The sequence below is a fragment of the Hippopotamus amphibius genome, chromosome 13 (genome assembly GCF_030028045.1).
Source record: "Hippopotamus amphibius kiboko isolate mHipAmp2 chromosome 13, mHipAmp2.hap2, whole genome shotgun sequence".
Lineage (NCBI taxonomy): Eukaryota > Metazoa > Chordata > Mammalia > Artiodactyla > Hippopotamidae > Hippopotamus > Hippopotamus amphibius.
In genome coordinates, this window is record NC_080198.1 from 76,107,192 (window position 1) to 76,129,023 (window position 21,832).

The 21,832-nt window shown below is 38.7% G+C and overlaps 1 protein-coding gene across 1 annotated transcript in view; it reads left to right on the plus strand.

Moving 5' to 3' along the window:
• The window catches only part of LOC130834503 (rho GTPase-activating protein 20-like), a gene marked incomplete at its 5' end in the record, with an annotated part of 46,162 nt that overhangs the window by 9,598 nt on the left and 14,732 nt on the right, over positions 1-21,832 (plus strand). The window contains 5 exons of the mRNA XM_057704647.1: positions 8,414-8,581; positions 12,909-13,058; positions 15,475-15,516; positions 16,148-16,232; positions 19,982-20,059. Of these exons, the coding sequence (XP_057560630.1) occupies positions 8,414-8,581; positions 12,909-13,058; positions 15,475-15,516; positions 16,148-16,232; positions 19,982-20,059 (523 nt within the window). The remainder of the gene's footprint in view (positions 1-8,413; positions 8,582-12,908; positions 13,059-15,474; positions 15,517-16,147; positions 16,233-19,981; positions 20,060-21,832) is intronic.

Below are 21,832 nucleotides of genomic sequence, written 5' to 3' on the forward strand. Positions count from 1 at the left end.
TATTTACCTGAAGAAAACAAAAACACTAATTTGAAAAGATATATGCACCCCTATGTTTACTGCAGCATTATTACAACAGCCAAGATATGGAAACAACCCAAACGTCCAAGGATGGGTGAATGGATAAAGAAGATGCAATGTATATAGACACAACAGAATACCATATAGCCATAAAAGAAGGAAATCTTGCCATTTGCGACAACATGGATGGACCTTGAGGGCATTATGCTAAGTGAAATAAGCCAGAAGAAGAAAGACAAATACCATATAATTTCTCTTTTATGTGCAATATAAAAACCAAAACAAACAAAACAAAAGCAAACTCACAGATTCAGAGAACAGATTGGTGTTTACCAGAAAGAAGAGGGTTGGAGGAAGGGTGAAGTGAGTGAAGGAGAGCAATTGTATGGTGATGGATGGTAGCTAGACGTACAGTGCTGATTATTTTGTAGTGTATACAAATATTGATTTATAATGTTGCATACCTGAAATTTGTATAAATGTTATATACCAATTTTACCTTGATTGAAAAAACAAAAAAAAAGAAGAAAAAGTAACAGGAGGATACCAAAGTTTAGCAAAACTTTAAGGAGATTCTAGATATCACAGATGTAAGTAGTCAAAAGTTAGTATTCCAAAAGGTTGGGCCACTGAAAAGACAGAGCACAAGCACAGACAAACAAAAAATACTTAAACCTAAACTTCAGGGTAGAAACTTTTCTGTTCTTACGCATTCCTGTCTCAGTAGGATCTGACCATCAGTGTAAGGAGAGAGACTGCAGCTGTGGAGGAAAATGGTGCCAAGAGCTGCAGCTGCAGAATTTTTTTTGTTTGTTTTGTGTGTGTGTGTGTTTTTTCACTTTTTACTTTAACCTGTAAAATTAATACATGCACAAGTTAAAAAAAATAAAACAGTACAGAGTGGTACTAAAAAATGTAAGTTCTCTACCTGACCTCGTTCTCCCACGGCCCATTTCTAACCCAGCTTCCTACTTTTTTAATTAATTTTTATTGGCGTATAGTTGCTTTACAATGTTGTGTTAGTTTCTGCTGTAGAGCCAAGTGAATCAGCTATATGTATACATATATCCCCTCTTTTTTGGATTTCCTTTCCACTTAGGTCACCACAGAGCACTGAGTAGAGTTCCCTATACTATACAGTAGGTTTTCATTAGTTATCTATTTTATACTTAGTAGTGTATATATGTCAATCCCAAAGTCCCAATTCATCCCACCACCCCTCACTCCCTATTTTTAAACATCTTTTATTCTGTTGCTGGTTATTACCATACCTCTGAAACTTATGCTAATTCCTCCACTTCTCATTCATCAACTTTAGATAGTATCTATTGAAAGACGATAAACTTAGTTCATATTTCCTTATCCATTACTGAGTTTTTCCAGTTATAGTGCTTTGGTTCTTCTGGTGGTTATCTATAATTTTAAAGAATATGCTTAAACCCCATATTTCGTTACATCAATTTTAGATAGTATATCTGATTCATTACTAGATAACGTGAGAAAAATCTGTCTGATATTACCTTCCACATCTCTCTGCTGCCTTAAAAGTCAGACTTCCATTTTTATACATTATCAATGTTATTAATATTAGATTCTCTTTTATAGCTACTATTGTCTTCCAAGTTTTGTTTATATGTTGATTCTACAAACTGAAATAGCATTTACATTATTCCGATTATTAAATTACTCCTTGTTGAAAGACTGAATAGCTCTACCTATTGAGGAAAAAAAGGTAATCTATATCATTAAAATGGAAAGATGAATGTTCCAAGTGTCAAGCTCAAATGGGATTCCTTAAACCCAATCTTCAAGACTTCCTACTAAATTATTCATTTAGCCAAGGATACCTTTAATTTCCAAGAAATCTTTCTTCTTTGATTATTCTCATTTCCCAGCCACCTATTCTTTGGCTTCTTGACTCTGAAGATGTTAGGGTTTGGGGGTTTTTTTTTTTATCAATTTTTTCTTCAGTTCTCTTAATTAACTGTTTTCTTCAGGAGTCAACTGTTATATCGGTTCCACTTGGACCCTATCATTTTTGCTGCTGGTTTCTACTACACTTTCTGGGGTTTTTTTCTCATACACATGCATGATGAAAAAGACTGATCAATACTGTTAGCATGATTTTCAACTCTGCTATCAGACCTGTCCCTTGAGTGAAAAGATGGATGGTAGGGTCTATGTACATATAAGATGGTACAGTCAGCCCTATGCATCCATAAGTTCCACGGATTCAACCAACTTAAGGTCCAAAATATTCCAAAAAAAATTCCAGAAATTTCCAGAAAGCGATACTTAAATTTGCTGCACACTGGCAACTGTGTACCTAGAATTTACATTGTATTAGCTATTATAAGTACTCTGTAGATGATGTAAAGCATACAGAAGGATGTGCATAGGTTATATGCAAATACTATGCCATTTTACATAACAGACTCAAACATCTGTGGATTGTAGTATCCACAAGGAATCCTGGAACTAATCCCCCACAGATACTGAGGGATGACTGTATTCTTTAAGGATACATTGAGATATTTTGTTCATCATGTATTTTTTTGGAAATTTGAAATATATTTTAAAGTATTTTTTTGAAATTTGCCTTTTAAAAATAATGCATGAAAATATCACTTATTTTATTTACTTAGTTTTTTTGTGTGTGCCAGGATTCACTCACTCTATTAGGAATCTGGCTTGGACCAAGGGCCTGGGGGTTAAACATAATTCCCAGGTATGGTCAGCAGGGGGCAGAAAAGGGTAGTGGAACAAGTACTCACTGCCAAGGCCTGGGCATCCCTCTTTCCCCTTTCTGCGGAGGTAAAAATCAATTAGTAGGTAGTAGACGGTCCAGAGTGCCAGAATCAGGAGAGAAATTACTCACAGAGACAGTGACCCAGAATGGCGAGTAGGCTGAGGAGGCAGGGGAAAGGTTTAGCCACCATTCACAGCCTGGTCTCTGTCACAGAGACGTGGACAACCAGACATCAGGAGGTGAATCATCAGAGCACTTTCACAGTCCTGACTGCTACTCCCAGCCTGCCCGAAGCCCAAGGTCTGGCTCCTTAAAGTAACAGGAGTCGACGATCCACCTTGGGAGCTGATATAAACTTCCTGTCTGAGAGCTAGTCCATGCTGCCAGCCAAGGGTTCCACAACCAGCCACTTTAAGGAGGACAGAGTAGGGTATGGGCACCAAATGCAAATGCTGACAGTTAATGAAAACACTTAGATACATTCCAATTAAATAATTTGGGAGCCAACCTAAACCTGATGTGGCTTAAATATATTCTCTTCCCTCCTCCAGAGGGGAAACATTGTTCAGTTGTGCAAACATTTTGACTTTGAAATGAGACAAACGTGACTCTAAACTGTTCGGTATATGGTTCTCAGTTACTTAACCTTTCTGAGCCTCAGTTTCTCCATCTCTAAAACTAGAAATAATGATTCTCACCTCACAAATCTGCTGCAAAGAAATGAGATGCTGTACATAAACTGCATGGCAAAGAGCTTGGCAACTTGTAGTCAGTCAGTCAACATTGGTAGCTGTTCTAGCTCCCTGTCTTTGTCTTGGAAGAATATCCACCATGCTGCTTGCTATCTTTGAATACAAAGTTTCAGTCTCCTAAAAGTATGACTAACATTAACTGAGGGATTACTGTTTTAGGTACCACAGTAAGTTTTCTGAAGTATAATCTCACTTAATTTTCATGATGTACTTTTATCATCATCTCTATTTTACAAATAAGGACATTGCACACCGATTTTCCTAGTCTTTCCACATGGTAAAGAACAAGGAAGGATTCAAAACTAGGTAACTGGATTCCAGAACTCATGCTCTTGACAATACCCAATCTGTTTTCCAATACAGACATTTAATCAAAGAGTTAAAAATCTAAAGGAAAAAACAGAATAGTCTCGTCTTTGCAACGTGTTGAAATGTTGGTACTATTGTCATAGGATCACCTCTTCTATTTGATACTTAGGGCAAAAGTTCAGTGTTCAATGAAATAAATGAAAACGCGCCTTGTCGCAGACACAGAGAATGGACATGTGGACACGGAGGGAGATGGAGAGGGTGGGACAAATTGGGAGATTATGATTGACATATATACACTACCATGTGTAAAATAGATAGCTGGTGGGAACCTGCTGTATAGCACAGGGAGCTCAGCTCGGTGCTCTGTAATGACCTAGATGGGTGGGATTGGGGGTGGGGGTGTAGGGAGATCCAAGAGGGAGGGGATATATGTATACATATAGCTGATCCACTTCATTGTACAGCAGAAACTAATACAACATTGTAAGGCAACTATACCCCAATAAAAAAATTAAATAAAGTTAAAAAAAAAAAGAAAACACACGTCACTGTTTTTCCATTTAGAATTCTTTCATAAAATTAAAAGAACTAACAATGGTATTTTGGAAGAAATTCAGCTTTAGCTATTACATTTAAAGATTACTATTACATGACTAAGGAACCCTTCCTTGATCTTTCTGAGAAGTGTTCTCTCTTTTGCTTCACTAGAAAGGGAAGATGGTGTAAGAATACTTCTTCCTCAACTGATGCCTAAAAAAACAATCACAGTCCTGGTCCTATGTAAGGATCACGCAAAACACTTTTTATAAATACAGGTTTTCTGGATCTGGTAACTCAACATTTCTGGGAGAGGACAGCCTAAAAAGCTCCTCGACGAATATCAGAACTGATTACCAGTGACTAGATTCTAGAAGAGGAGACGTCTTCCTGGCCCCTAACCTCTCCAAAAGGGAGAGGCAGAGAATGGAGATAATTTGGGAACTGGGGAAGGTGCAGAGATATGTCTGCCTACATTTCTTGCCTTAAATAGATTCTGCCAAATGCTTGATGAGAGGCCAGAAAGTGTTGCCCAATGAGCCTCCACGGTTCTAATCACAGTCAAGCATGTCCAGACCAGCACTGTCCCTTTAAAAGTGCTGAATAGTCTCTGGAGGCCACTGTCTATATGCCGCTTCTATGCTAGTTCATTTTAAGAGTGAAGACCTTAACAAAGTCACAAAGGACTAAAAAGACCTGTGCTTCTGGCCTCCACCCACCTTTCCTGACTTACTTCACCTTCCCGTACCTTCTGTTAGTGTCTCCAATCTACCAAACTCTTTCACGTCTCTGAAATGTCATATATTCAGATTCTATCCCTTCAGCAAGAAATATGAAACATCCTCTCCCAACACACATTTTTCTCTTCTCTTCTCTTCTTCTCCCTCTTTCCCTCTCTCTCTTTCCGCTCCTTCCCTCCAACCCTCTTTACCTCTCTCCTTTCCTCTCCACCCTCCTAATTAATTCCAAATTATCTTTTTAAAAAATCTATTATTTATTTTGGCTATGCCGGGTCTTAATTGTGGCATGTGGAGTCTTAGTTGTGGTATGCATGTGGGATATAGTTCCCTGACCAGGGATCGAACCTGGGCCCTCTTCATTGGGAGCACAGAGTCTTACCCACTGGACCACCAGGGAAGTCCCCCAAATTATCTTGTAAAGCTCATTTCACAGGAGCTGTTCAAAGAAGCCTTCCTTGCCTGCCCTCTCCACAAAGTCAGGTGTCTGGTCCGTCTTGTAATTGCTCATCTCACTCTTTAATTTTTCTTTGTAGTACCTACCAGAGTCTGACATAAGAGTTATTGGTGAGATTCTGTTTAATTTCTGTCTCCCCCATTTAAATCTAGGTTTTGTGAGAGAGCTGGGCCAGAGTCCCTTTTGCTCCCTGCTGCCCACACCTAACCAAGTGCCTTTCCTTCAGGAAGGGTTCAAATACTCTCTGTTAAATGAATGAAGTAAAAGGAAGAGAGACTTTTAGATTCTCTCTTTTTTTCCTTCATCCAGGGCAGAAAGCTATATCATTGATTTACTCAATAAAATGTTTTGAATTCCTCTAATGTGCCAATGCCTGTGAGAATTTAATGATACATCAAAAAATAGACTCATTCCTTGAGGTCCTTAGAGTCTAGTGGGGAATAAAAGACATGTATTCAGATAACTATTACAGGAGCCTGCCAGGGAAACCACAAACTTTCTTACATAATCAAATTTCAGTCCTTCACTGTTGTCAGAGCAAAGAGACCATCCCTGTGAGAAAAGATTAGGGGCCTCACTGCCCAGAGGCTGTGTGACCTCCAGAGTCAGCGGGATTTGAATCCTTCCGTTACACTGTGGCTGCTTGGGTTCATGGTACCTAAACTATCTGTGCAGCAGCCTCCTCAACTGCACAATGGTCAATTTTCTAGTGGAAAGAGAAAGGTGTCTTTACAGGAAATGTTTTTAGCAGATTACCGTAGGTTCGTAAAACTGAAGAAGATATACAGATGGCAAATAAGCACATGAAAAGATGTTCAGTGTCATTAACTATTAGGGAAATGCAAATTAAATCCACAATGAGATGGAGCTACCCAGCTATCAGAATGCCTAAAATAAAAAATGACACCACCAAATGTTTGTGTGGATTTGGGGAAACAAACACATACAGTACTGGTGAGAATGTGAAATGGTACAGCCACTCTGGAAAATGATTTGACCGTTTCTTTAAAAACAAAAGGTACAACTACCATACAACCAGACATTTGCACTCCTGGGCATTTAGCCTAGAGAAAGGGAAACCTATGTTGACACAAAAATGTGTACACAAGTTTTTGTTGTGGCTTTATTTGTAACAGGCCAAAACTGAAGACAACCCAGTTGGTTAAGCAAACTGTGATACATCATTATCCTGGACTACTACCAAGAGTTACAAAGAAACGAACTATTATACCTGCAACAATCTGGATGAATCTCCAATTATGCTGAGTGGACAAGAGCAAATCCCAAAATGTGACATACTGTATGATTCCATTGGTATAACATTCTTGAAAATGGCAAAAATTAAAGAAATGGAGAAAGATTAGTGGTTGCCAGGGATTAAAGAGGTGGTAAAAGTTGGAGGGAAGTCTACATAGCTGTAGAAGGGTAATTTAAAGGATTGCTGAGGTGATGGAAATGTGCTGTATCTTGACTGTTTCAATGTTAATATCCTAGTTATGATATTGTATCATAGCTTAGAGACATGTTACCATTGGGAGAAACTGAGGAAAAGGTTATAGACTCTGTATGATTTCCTATAGCTACATGGGAATCTACAGTTATTTCAAAATAAAAAGAGTAATTTTAAAATATGAAAAGGTGGAAGCAAAGTCAGCGAAACAAGTATGGCGTTTCTCAGTTATAGCATAAGCCTCAAAACTCTGACATCATAATGGCCAGTGATCTTGACTACTACGGAATCCTGAGCTTTCGTGGATTTGTCCACAGTACTCTGCCAAGTGCTGTAGACATACTCTGGTTTCAGTGCCAAGAATTGGAGAAAAAACGATGTTCGCGTCAATCAGAAAGCACTTTGAGCTTTTTGGTGGTCATTCAAGGTTTCGCCGCCTCAGGTAGTCTTTTAATATACTATTTTTGATCATCAAAACAGATGGTGGTCACAGGAAGTGTTTTGTTTTATTTCCTCAAAGACATATGAACTAATTTTTAACTTCAGCACTGGTTTCATGAAAAGCTACTGGTGTTCATAGGATTCAGTGCTGCTGAACACAAGTGAGCAGCTTTACATTCCTGGGGTGGAGTGGGGAGTAGGAGACACTTTTTTGGCTCCACGGGGGAGAACTTTCTGTAGATCTATGAAAACGTCTGTTCTATTTATCAAAGAGTATTTTCTGTTCAACTTAGTTGTTTTACCTATCATGACCTGAGAGTTATGTTAGAGCGTAGTCATAGCTCAACCAAATAATAGCTAAGCACTACCATACTTAGAAACTTTTTGATGTTTCCAGCATTATTTGCTGATCTTTGAGAATTTTCCCCCAAATTTGAATACTTAGATAAGATTGGGGTCAATCTTCCAGAATCCTCAGTTATCTAAAGTTTTATGTTCACGTGAAACTGAATTGTAATTACTTCTTTGCAAATCTCCATATCCTTTTATTTTATCTATATGAGGCCACAAATTGTCCTGTTTTGGTTGGTTGTTGTTGGTTTGGTGGTGGTGGTGGTTTTTACCTTCTTGTCATACTCTCTACCTTTGGCCTCTTGGTTCTCCTCTTCCTAACAGTTCCTGAGCAGCTTTGCTGCTTTCTTCTTTTCCCCACCTTTAAGAGTCCACATGCCCCAGGGTTTTGTTCCTGAAACTGTTCTCTGTCCATATCAACTCCTTAGGTGACCTCATTTCTTTCAGTAACTTTCTATAACTTACTGACTCCTGAGTTTGAGCTATGAAGCCCTGTTTGGGAGATTGAGTCTAATTTTTAGAGGTGTGTCGAGCTTGACATTTAACATAAACTCCATCACATATCTGACCAGCGACTCGCTGTTCTATGGTGTTTGTGTTTTGCAGGAGAAGCCCTTCCGTTGAGGTGGACACCCACAGCCAAAATACTACATCCTCTGAGGGAGCCAATCATACCCTGCTGATCCACAGCCCCGTAGAACTCAAAAGAGGCTGGAGGAGGCAGAAGCAGCACCTCTTCTTATACAGCGATTTGTTGCTTATATCTAATACCAAGTGCGTATACATGACATGCTCTCCCGAGGATCATAAAATTGCACATTCGCTAACCCTTATTGTAGGAAAATATGACAGTGTCTCTCTTGCCCGGGGCTTGCAGACAGATGATAAAAATAAGAGGGGGAAATTACAGATTGTGATGAGTGCTTCTGATACAAGGGAGATAGGGTACCGTGTAGAGGATGGGACCATCTTAGAGAGGGGTTGTGCAGGAGAACCTCTCAAGGCGGCAGCCTCTAAACTGGACCTGCGGGGTGAGCAGCAGCCACCATCCCCAGCCAAGGTGCATGAGTCTCCTAGGCGTCTAGGCCCAAGTGGCTGCGGCTCAGTCCCCTGGAGGGAGGAGTTCAGGGAAGGCCAGTGTGACTGGAGCCTAAAGCAGGGGGCGTGACATTAGATGTGATATGGTAGTCAGGTCACAGAGGGTCTCCACAGGCCTGGAAGGGGTTGAAATACTCTGCTGAAGGGTGTTTAACTAGGATAGGAGCCATATCTAGTGTATATTTTTAGTAGAATTTTCTAACTATTGGAAGATGATGGACTTTTGGGTAAGCAAGAGTGGAAGCAGGGAGACTAGTTAGAGGAGGCAACAGTCCTGATGAACAGGAACAAAGGCTCCATCGTGGGGTTGACAGTGAAAATGAAAGATGAGGCCAGACAGATCTGGAATACATGTTGGAGACAGAACCAACTGGGTGCACTTTGCTCTCAACCCTGAATACAAATGCAACTAATACCATAGACTTGATGGCTTAAACAACAGAAACTTATTTTCTGATAGTTCTGGAGGCTGGAGGTCCAAGATCAGGCACCAGCGTAGGGAAGTTCTAATGAGAGCTCTCTTCCTGGCTTGCAGATGGCTGTCCTCTCACTGTATGTTCACATGGCATTTCCTCAGTGCATGGATGTGGGGAGAGTGGAAGAAAGCTCTCTCCCTCCTCTAACAAGCCCACCCATCCTACTGGATTAGAATCTTAGCCTCATGACCTCATAAGCCTTAATTACATCCTAAAAGCTCCATCTCCAAATATAGTCGTGTTGGCAGTGAGGGCGTCAGGGTGTGAAGGTGTTGGCAGGGAGCGGGGGGAACACAATTCTTCCATTGCAATAACTAGCAGGACTGAGTGCCGCCAACCTTGCACAAATTTTCTCCACAATTTTTAGAAAACTACCTACAAGATCATTCCCATAATACATTTAGGTATAGTCATGATCATTATTAATATGAAAGAAAAATTGTTTTTTTTTATTCCAGAAAGAAACAACAAAAAAGAAATAGCCGTCTGTGATAACAAACGTACTTCTTCCCTGTCGTGCCTCATCTTTTTAGATGGAGGACCATGTTATGCCCTGAATCAGTCTGTTCCAATTAATAATCTGAGTTTAGCACCCAGTTTTTCCACTTGCCGTAAGAAGGGGTGGAGGGACTGAATGAAGTTTCCTTTTACCTCAGCTCACCTTCAGACTTCAGGTGAAAACTCACTCATCTTTAGACTGATGCTACAGAAATCAACACAAATGGAATAAACAGCTGATTGCTACCTATGTAGTTGGTCAGAATAAGTAAATTTTAGCTTGTATGTAATAATAAGGGGGATTAAAATGTTTATTTCTTCACAAAGAAATTATATTTCTCCAGTTGTGTGGGATGTTAATATTCAGTGAAAATTGTTTTGAGGTTTTTGTCCTTTCTTTTTCATACTACATACACTAGAAAATTCTGTTCTCAAGAATTAAACTCAGATGAAACCTTCAATATCACTTTTGATATTCATTAGAATGCTTAATAAGTTATTTTTCAAATAAAATTATTACCTCTGTTGTTTAGAACAGGATCTGCTTTGTAAATACTAAGATATTAATACTAGTAGAGGTCCATGAAGAATTTACAAATGGGAAGGGACTGTACGTAGCTCACACCGTCTTTAGACATCACTATCCTCATGTTTAGTTACTGAAGAATACAGAAACAATGAAAAAATGAATTTTATTTAGGTCAAAAATGACGATTACTATTAATTTACCAGTGAAATGACAGATACTTACAGAATACACCACAATCCCTTCTCCTAAGCATCTAAGGGGACACCCCTGTGTAAAGAGAAATCTCCCTAGACTCCTATAAATTCCACAAACCATTGGGGCTTACTCCCTGGTATAAAGGTTGAGGTAAAGGAAAGGAGAGGGGTATCCATAGTAAGGGACACACGATAGAAATTAAAACTGCAGCCCTCCTCTCCCTTCTTCTCGAGTTAGTTTACATTAGCTTTGTTCTTTCTGACTTCTACTGAGAAAATCTCACTGAGTTGTGACTGAGTGTGAAGAAACACAATGAGACCCTAGGAGAATCACTGTAGTATAAAGCTTTGTTGTGATACAGTTTAAACATTTCCAAGCTAGCGTCTAGCTCTGTTGGTATAATATCATGAGATATATCATCTCACTCCACAAATAAAAGAACAATCCCATCAGAAAGCCTGGTGGCTCTGTGGGAAGAGGTTGGGGCTGAGGACAGGCAAGAGGAGGAGGCTTCTTCAGGGACCCACAGGTCAACACCCATGGAGGCCAAGTGGTTACGAGCACAGGCTCATGAGTCAGGTTGTCTGAGTTCAAACCCTGTTTCTGCTGCTTTTGGCAATTCACTTAACCTCCCTGTGAGTTTCCTCATCTGTAAAATGGGGCTAAAAAAGACTGCCTGGTGTGGTTGTTTGACAATTAAAGGAAATAGTGTTTATAAAATATTTACAACAGTGCTTGGCATATGCTAAGTGCTCAATGTTATAGGAGAGTGGAAACCATGCTCTGGACTTTTGGATAACTCCTAGGTTTGGTTTCAAGGGAGTGGATAATTTTGGCACTTCATTTCACTAAGAAGAGAATTACTGAAATGACTTTTGCAAGGTCAGTGTATTGGGAAGTTTCTGCACAGTACTTTGGGTGTCAATACACATGGATATCTACATCAGAAAAAAAAAATCTATAAAATCCAGCAGATATGTGTCTATCTTCCCCATTGGCCATATATTTTTAGCTTCATAATGTCTTTAGAGTTACTATGTAGAAAAAGAATTTTATCTGATAATTGTGTTTCATAGAAATCTTAAAATACACAGACATAGGGTAAAACTGTTGAAATTAAGTGTAGAAAAAAGCCACCTTGAATTATAAGGTATGTTTCCATATATATATATATATTCATAGTGCCCACTGAATCTAGATTATCCTTCAAGTGGGCTTCCTGCAAAATTATTTTCATTTCATAAATCCCACTGAAGAGTTGTAGCTTTAACTGTTCCATGAATCAGTGGAGTCACAGGGATTTCTGCACGTGAGGTGTCTTTGATCTCATTCTACCTTTAGTGTTTCTACATGTGGTTCTGGCTAGTGGGGAGTTCCAGAGCAGTGTGCCCAAGTCCCCTAGGCATCTTTCATAGGACTTGTAAAGATCTAAATCCTAGGCCCACCTAAGTGTTCAATTTGTGAATTAACCAAAAGATATGGTAGTTTCCATATCAGAAGTCAAAAGAGAATCAGCAGAAACTGTCAGAAAGCAGTTTCACTGGTGACAATCACCTTCTGACTCCCCAGAGATAAATGGGAAGTATGTCTATCACTTACACATGAGACACCCTAGCCACTGGTCTGAGATTGACTGACTGATTTTTCAGTTGGGGTTCAGCCTGTATGCTAACAGTTTTTCAGTTTTAGCTATAATCAAAGAGAAAATTGTATGAACAACATCTTAAGAAAGGAAACTTAAAATAACCTATACTAAAAAATATTTTTAAAAATTAAGGTTGAAAATGTATTTTAAATCTCTCAAATCCCAGCTTTTATTTTGCCTGTCTCTGCTAGGAAAATGACTGTATAATTATTTTTACAAACCATGTACCATGTATCTTTGTTCAGCCCCTCAATACTTTTTGAAGTAGGCAAGACGTGAGTGTATAATAAATTATAATTACAAAAATACATATATAATATATAGTGTCATAAATAACAAATATAAGAATGAGTTAATGGTTCTCTAAAAAAAGCTCTAAAATATAAACGATGGTCCATACTCAACACTCAACATTCAGAAAATGCCTATTTCCTGCCATCGAGGAAGTGTTTTCAGGGCCTTCCTGGACCAGCCTCTGCTCAGCACACACTTTGAAAAGGTCTATCAAACTACTCGCTATGCTGTGCACACAGAGTAACAGAGATGAAGGAGACATGCTTTGCCCTGGAGCAGTGAGAACTAGCATCCTTAGCATGAACACAGCTTCTCGCATTACATTTAAGAAACAGACTAACAGAAGTGTTGTTTGGTTCTTTCCAGGTATAAAAAGAACTTGAAGGTAAAAAATGAAATACCACTGAGCACCATGTGGACTGCCAACTGTACAGACAAAGTTGCTGAAGCCAACATTGGTGCCAGGAAGGCCTTTGTCCTAGGCTGGCCCACGGTGAACTTTGTGGCCACCTTCAGGTAAGACCTACAGCTTGGTCCTGTATTTGTAAGGGTTAAAAAAGGAAAACATTTAAATCTGATCGTATATCACGCCAGTGACTCACCTTTTGACAGCCCATGACACTTGTATGCCTTGTACTTTCCCCAAAAACAGTTTTTATGTGCAAATACGTGCATATTGATCATAAATAGTGGGAACTACTGGAATAACTTCCTTTGGTTTTGACCAGCGGTTTTTCAATGGGCCATGTGAGCTTGGGAAGTTGCATCTTCATGTGTTCATGGTGTTCGTGTATCGGGAAGGAGGAGCATGAGAGCAAGACCCTAGGAACCCGCTCCAACTTCCTGCCCCCTAATCTCAAGGGAGTATCTGTGTCTTTAAATCACTAGAATATCTTTCTTGAGCAAGTACAATTACATTTGAAAAACTGACTTTATATTCCCAAATTAATTCCCTTAAAAACAGGATTTAATTAGACACATAACATTCATCATTTCATCAAATACTAGGTCGCCTAAATTGCTGTGTACAGGTTATCTTATTTGGTGTCTGCAGAGGGGTGACAGTCTAAAACAAAGGTATGATTTCATGGAGTACAGGTCAGTTTTCCAAGATGCATCCTTAGGCTGGAGTGAGGATGGGGAATGTGGACATCCTAGGTCGACACTGCTGGGTTCCCAGGGGTCACGCAACACTTATGCCTGCCCTTCGGGAACAACCACACCTCAAGTCTCATTCTTATGCACACTGAGTGCTCATCACAGGCACTCAACACTCCTCTTTCTTGTCCCCCCCGCCCCACTCCACCAAAATCTCTGGCACCATCACAAAGACAGGACAACGAAAACGTTGCCAAGTTGTTAATTTATACTCTATTCTAGAATGCAGCTGTTGACTTCAGGAACATTTTCAAAGCTTTTTGGGAAGAAACATGTATTTGTGTCATTCTCTACATGTCTACTTTCCATGACTTACTTCTCGAAAGATCATCAGCTCCTATGGCTTAACATCTTTTCCATGTTGCAAGTGAAAGGAAGCAGTTTCAACTGGGAATATTCAAAGATTATGATAAGGGAGGGTCCAAGATTCTTGTTTTCTAGTGAGGGGGGAATGCGAAAGGCAGGTTCACACGTGTCATACTGGCTAAAAATCTGTGTAAGAACATATACGGCATGTATGACAATGCCTGGCACCTAGCGCTTTTGCCATTGGCTGTTTTGCTCTCCCGCAGACTGCCATGAGTAATTAGAAGCTGTGTCATGTACATATGTCGGTTGCGGAGATAAGTGGGCATTTCCACTTCCTGATTAAAACACGTCCTGAAATGGTGATGGAGGGGGCAGGAGCAGCGTTGCGGACAGGAAAATAAAATGTGGCAGCCCCTGGAGAACATATATATTCTGGGTATATACCCAAAGGAAATGAAAACACACATCCACACAAAAATCTATACACACATGCTCACAGAAGCATTATCCACAATAGCCAAATAAACAAGCCTAAGTGTTTATCAGCTGATGAATGTATAAACAAAATGTGGAACAGGGCCTGAGGGTGGGGGGATGGGGAGTGACTGCTTAATGGACACTGGGTTTGCTTTTGGGTGACGAAAATGCTCCAGAACCAGATAGTGGTGAGGGTTGCACGATACTGTTAATGTACTGAAGGTCACTCATGGTCAATTTTATGTTATGTGAAATTTACTACAATAAATAAAAGCTAGTAAGTGATAAGTCCACACATGAATGAGACTTAAAACATTTTCAGCTTTGGATAGTAAATGCTGCACAAACTTTAGCAGACAAACTACTACTCTTTAATAACTTAGCAGTAGGTAGATTGATCTCGATCAGAGGATCACAGTACTGAAAAACGTGTTTTCTAGAAACTAATTTAATGTATTACAATCTGCTATACGCTATACATATAAAGGAATAAAATACTGTAGGGTTTTTTCCCTAAAAAGATACTCTTGTTTCTGGGACAAGACAGTTCCATCCAAATGCCAGTTCCTAAGTATGATGTAATCTGAATAATAATGTTCTTTATACCTGAATCGCACTTCCAGCTGCAAGAACACTCTGAGGTATAATTAACCCTTCTTCAGTTCTGAAAACTGAAGCTCAGAGTGGTTAAGCGACTTGCCCGTGATGACACAGCTTGCATCACACAGCTGCAATCAAGTGTTTAGATTCCAAACCAGTTTCTCTTAAGATCTACTTGCGATCGCTGTAATACTGCTTGAAAAAGAGCAGAGTCCATCCATCAAAAGCCCAGTTATGAGGAAGGTACAACTTACACATGCATACACATCGGTTAACAACTGGCTGCTGATATTTTTATCTGGAATGGCACTTGATATGTTAGTACAAGTCTTAATATGTTAGTGTAAGTATTTCATGTAATTTTTTCTCCCACTTTTTAATATTACAGTTTTTCCGAACTAAAGGAAAAATGGCGCTCTTTCCTTCAAAGGTATTTTGCATACGTATCTTAAATCTTTAATCCATGATAGAAGAATACAAATCTCTTCAAGGCAGTGCCCCCAAACTTTTCTCCCTCTCTTTGGTAGGAATTGTTAGACTACCCTCTTGTGTAGATTTATCATGGCTCCTGCTGCAAATACTGTTCTCTCATTTACATGTATGTTCTGCTTATTTTTGAGGAAGTTCTGATGATCACTCTCATCTTTCCCTTTTCTCCATCCTGATGGCCGGAGCTAACATTATTCTCAAAACATATATTAAATTTCCATAAGTGCAGGTTACTGACTGTACTGAATGATTCTCAAAGCAACTGCTACTTCCTACCCTTGAACCCAGGAAGGCACTGGGCCTGCCAACCTAGGCAGGAAGGCTTTGAGGACTGGATCTGCTGCCCACATCTCACATGACAAAGGAGACCTGTTATTTTCTGGGTCATATCTTATTTTCCTGAAACATTTTTGCATATTTTCTTCCAACCCCTAATTTGATTTTGTTGAGTCTATCTATATGCTTTGAGAATAAAAAAGACTATTTAAAATATTAGCAACACAGATTGATTTGAAAATAAGCTAATAGCTAATTCGTCTACTCTGTTTTGGGTTATTACTGAATTTTATTAGGTACATCAAGTTAGCCAAAGAGAAGGACCAGCCAAAAAGCATTCCCCTCAAAATCTTCACTGAGGACATCAAGAACTGTGCCTGTGTAAGTGTTTTTAAGATCAAACAAGAAATTCCAAGTTCTTGGCTTAGCAAAATGAAACTGATAGAGATATACAGGAGAGAGAAAGAGAGAGAGAGAGAGATGGGATGGGTGGGAGGGAGGGAGAATGAAAGAGAGTGGAAAGAGAGAGGGAGTATTTAGAAAGTACTATGTGGGAACATGTATTTTCCTATAAAAATGTGTGTCTTCACACACACACACAAGTGTGAGTCAGAAATGATCTGCACTCTGGCTGTAGAATTTAACTTTCAGAAAAGACAAATACATCATTTTTCGATGTAATCTCCTCGCTTTTCAACACACTTTGTCCATCTGTCAACAAGCTTTCGTATTCCCTCATTAAAAATGTTCAAATGCACTGCTGTCTTCACTTCTTCATCAGAAGTGAATCTGGCTCCTTCTTGATGGCTAACACTTGTGTGACCTTCCTTGAACTCCTCTATCCATTCATACACACTTCGTCACAACAAAACACTTTCTCCATACTGCGCACAAAGTCTTCGATAAATATCGGCACCGGGTACACCCTCAGAGCACAAAAAACAAATCACTGCACGCTGCTCTTCTTTTGTGCAGATCACAAGTGGGGCATCCATTTTTGCTTGCACTGCAGTTACAAATGAACTGATGTAACACGTTCACACCTCCACACCAGTGACTGGGGAGACAGTAGCCTTGAACAGAAAGCGCTGATAAGACAGTACAGCCAACAGAAGTTTTAATATAACCGGAGTGCGGATAATTTTTGACCCTCCCTCATAAAAAGTGAATCCTAGGCAATATGAAGCAAGAGGAATCCACGACAGCTACACTGTTTAAGCATGGAAAGAATACTGACCGTTAAGTGTCCATAATATTTCTCTGGATTCTTCTAATAACGACTTTAGTGGTTCACTGTAATAAAGTAATTTTCATAAGCAGGTATTTCCTATCGAAATTAAACATTTTTTCTTCTAATTGTTGCTACTTACATACATTGTGGTTTGGATTGTTTCCACAGTTTTCTTTTTTTCCTGTGATGTTTTTATTTGGAATAATTGCAAACTTACAGAAAAGCTACAAAAATAAAAACAGTGCAAAGAATACTCCATATACCCTTGACCTAGATTCATCTATTTATGAACACTTTGTTCCATTTGCTTTATCATTTCTCCCTCCCTCTCTCTCTCTCTCTCTGTAGGTGTATGTGTCTAACTATTTTTGAGGGTCATACATACACCATGGCCCTTTATGCTTAAATACTGAGGTATCTCCTAAGAATGAGGATCTTCTCTCATATAACCACCACACAGTTATGACCTTTACTAAATTTAACATTGATGTAATACTTTAATCAACCATTCATGTTCCCATTTTGTCAGCTGACCTCAGTGCTGTCCCCTTTCCAGTACAGGATCAAGGGGATGGTGTTGCTTTTAGTCATGTCAAATGCAGAAGACTTCTGAAAGGTCTTTCATTCTGAAGAATGTCAGGATCGAATTGAGCTGAAAGGGATGACACTCTGAAATTACCAGCATATTTCTACCTGATTTTGTTTACGCTGTTGGAGGAAAAAAAAAGTCACACCATTAGCCCCAGTTATCTGTATATAATTTAATTTCTGAACGTGTACTGTAGTAGCCAAAACATTTACAGTGACAAGATATTCTGGGTACTTTTTATGACATTCTGTTCTGCTCCAGTTTACAGTAGCTCTAGATCACACAAAATAGTATTTGCAGACAGAAGAAGAGGTAGTTTAAGACAGTTATTTCCTGGCCAACAGCAAAAGCCATGCAAATATTCTGATCTGTTTCTGAGCACCAGATAAATGCAATGGTTGAGGGAGATGAGACGAGAGAGTTCTCCTGTAGCAAAGCCCACTCTTTATCTCTGCCAGCTTTGATTTGTGGCAGCAGGTTACACTCAGAATTTTTCACAGAAAATCACCTTGAAATTTTAAAAAATCAACTTTATATATAATTTACACAAAATAAACATTTCTGATGTTTTTCATTCCTGAAGATCCAAGTTTCCCTCTGGTACTACCTCATTTCATCCTGAGGAAACTGTCCTTAGCTTTTCTTGTACAGATCTGGTGCTAACAGATTTTCTTAGTTTCTTTTATCTAAAAATGTCTTTACTTTGGGAGACTTCCCTGGCAGCCAAGTGGTTAAGACGTTGCCTTCCAATGCAAGGGGTGCAGGTTCAATCCCTGGTCAGGGAGATAAGATCCCACGTGCCTCAGGGTCAAAAAAAAACAAAAAACATAAGACAGAAGCAATATCGTAATAAAGTCAATAAAGACTTTTTAAAAAGTCTATCTCACCTTAACTCTTGAAGGCTATTTTTGCTGGCTATAGAATTTTGTTTGCAAATGTTTTCCTCTCAGCACTTTAAAGATGTTCCATTGTCTTTTAGTCTCTGTGTTTTCTGATGAGTATTCTGTGCTCAAACATTAATCCCCTGTATGTGATTTGTCATTTTTCTTTGGCTGCTTTCAAGATTTTTTCTTTATTTTTCATTTTTAGCAGCGTGCCGATGAAGTTTCAAAGCATGGTCTTTTTTGAATCTGCCTGTTTGGCATTTTCTGAACTTCTTGAATTTGTAAATTTATGTCTTTCACCAAGTTTGCAAAATTTTAATCATTATTACCTCATATTAATTTTCTATAAATTGTCTTCCTATTTTTTTGGAGCAGCTTCTTAATGTGATGTGTGGTAGAGCTATTATAAATACCCTATTCACGGGCAGAGTTCGAAATGGAACTGGAATCTTTAAAATTTACAATCTCATTTCCTAGATTCATTGATTTTATTTAATTGACTCAACAGATTTCTTTTTTTTAATTAATTAATTAATTTGTTTGTTTTTGGCTGCATTGGGTCTTTGTTGCTGTGCACGAGGGCTTTCTCTAGTTGCAGCGAGAGGAGACTACTCTTCATTGCAGTGCGCGGGCTTCTCATTGCGGTGGCTTCTCGTTGCAGAGCACAGGCTCTAGGCGTGCAGGCTTCAGTAGCTGTGGCACACGGGCGGAGCAGTTGTCACTCTCGGGCTCTAGAGCGCAGCCTCAGTAGTTGTGGCACACGGGCTTGGTTGCTCCTCGGAATGAGGGATCTTCCCTGACCAGGGATCGAACCTGCGTCCCCTGCATTGTTAGTTGGATTCTTAACCACTGTGCCACCAGGGAAGTCCTCAACAGATTTCAATCATGAAAATCTTAGTAACCATGATACCTGACACAGAGAAAGTACTCACTAAATAGTAGTTTTTTTAGAAATATATTTTATAGCCAGCTCTTATTCTAATTTTACTAATTTACTTTACTATGTAATTGCAAAGCAATAAAACCATACTATAAAAACACAACTCAGGAAGAGAGAAGAGGGTCCAGATCCTTCTTTTTAAACTATCCTTCCTCTATTATAGACACAGCCTTAAGGTGCTGAAGACCAGCCCATGTGCCCTCTCAGAATTCTGTCTTTCTCTTTCTTACTTAAGCTTCTATATTTTGTGTGCCACAAATCCTTTAAGAGAAATATCTGTTTTACTGAAATGCTTTCTCCTAGCTAGCTTCATGTTATATAAAGAAATGGAAATCAACTATAATTAGGGGTTTGTGTTCTACATGCGCTTTACATTGTCATTACCTGAAAACAAGCTTTGCCTTTAGAATATGGATAATAATTTGACAATAGTTATTACTCACCTGTTTAAAACTTATTTATAGCAACTTTTCTTGCTTCTTGCAGTCTGTCACTATAACAGTAACAAATTCAGACACAGTGAATGATGTTATCAACATGTCACTTTCAAAGCTAGGAATAACTGTAAGTACCTGAAAGTTATTTTTAGTTAAAAACCAACTTTGATTTTTGAGATTCGTGTGTGTGTGTGTGTGTGTGTGTGTGTGTGTGTGTAATGTACCTACCATCATAAGACAGCTGATTATTACAGATATGTAAGTCATATTTTGTCCCCTAAATTTAGAAGTTGAAGGCAGCAAAGCTATATTATTAGCCTATGCATGTTATTCTTGTATTCTCATTTTAAATTTTGTGTGAGTTGAAAGTCACAGCATAATGAAATCGGGCTATAATTTTAGAGTGCTAATGAAAACATGTGCTTTTTATTGTCTATATTATATATATAGACAATAAAATCTTATAAGATTCTAAACATCTCCTCCTCTCTAGGACTGTTCTTTCTGTATCTTCATTCCTGATTCCTCTAGTCCCATCCCTATTTATCCTGATTGCCACCTGAGGACTCAATCTCAGCATCAGAAATCCTAAATGATATGTTTTGTTGTAAATTTGACATAAAGACCACCTGGCTAGACACTACATCCCCTTGATGCAGGTCCTGAGAACTAGATGGCTAATGCCACCTGTGAACTGGTAAAGAAGATAAGTTCTGAGTAAGACCATGGATCTGCGGGCATCTGTGTACACATCACTTTCATCTTGTTTTGCTTTCAAGTGTCTGTTCCTTTTTTTTTTTTTTTTTTGATATTTTGATTATTTTATTTGTTAAAGCTCTTTATTGGAATATAATTGCTTTACACTCTTGTACCAGTTTTTGAGGTACACCAAAGTCAACCAGCTGTATTTATACACATATCCCCATATTCCCTCCCTCCCGCGACTCCCTCTCCTTTATGTTTTGATAGGACTGTTATGGCTTGTAAGAATTTTTTGGTGAAAGAGATGGCTATGGGGATGAGGGTGCATAGGGGAAAAGAGAGGGAGAGGGACATTCAGATGGACAGAATTGAAAAAAGCACTTGTAAAGCACGGCTTCTTATATAAAATTTATATATACAAATATGAATATATATTAATATATATATATATATATACATAAATGCGAAAATGTCTTGCTATTGTGAAATGACATAATTAAAATATTTGTATTTAAGTTTTGTCTGACTCAGTGGTATAATATAGCCCCTTAAAAACTCAGGGCAGCCAGAATTTGATATAAGAAAGTGTTGATTCTGTAAAAATGGAATTTAATAATACATTATAAATAAAATTGAATTTATATGCACTGGGTGAAGTACCCCTCTGCATTGATTTCTAACCTACTTGATACGTATGTCCTGAATAAGAATTAAATCTTACAAGAGAGTGGTTTTAGGGATAAGGCTGGGGAGACTCATTAATGTTAGAGCTCATTTTATTTCATTTTTGTAATTTTCCTTTGCTTAAAGTGATCAATCTCACTAGACAAGAAAAAATTTCTATTTTAATGAAGAATTGGGGTTATTTGCCTATATGTGTATGCCTGATTTAAGGGATTCCAACACAGTTTTTTCAATCTTTACCTTAAAAGAAAAGATTTTTTATTAGCTTTCACTTCTTATTTGCAATACAATTTTGAGCAGGTTTAGCTGTGTGTGTGTGTGTGTGTGTGTGTGACTGCTTCCACTACCTGGGACCTTGCCTCCTTCATGGCAAGGCCATGGTTTTTAATCAGAAGTCAAGGGCAAGCATAGTACCTATCACCAACAACTCTATTTCAAACATTTTTTTGCTTTATCCTCTCCTGGAGGACTCTTTAATTCAGCATTTTTTATAATTTAGGCTTGTTTCAAATGG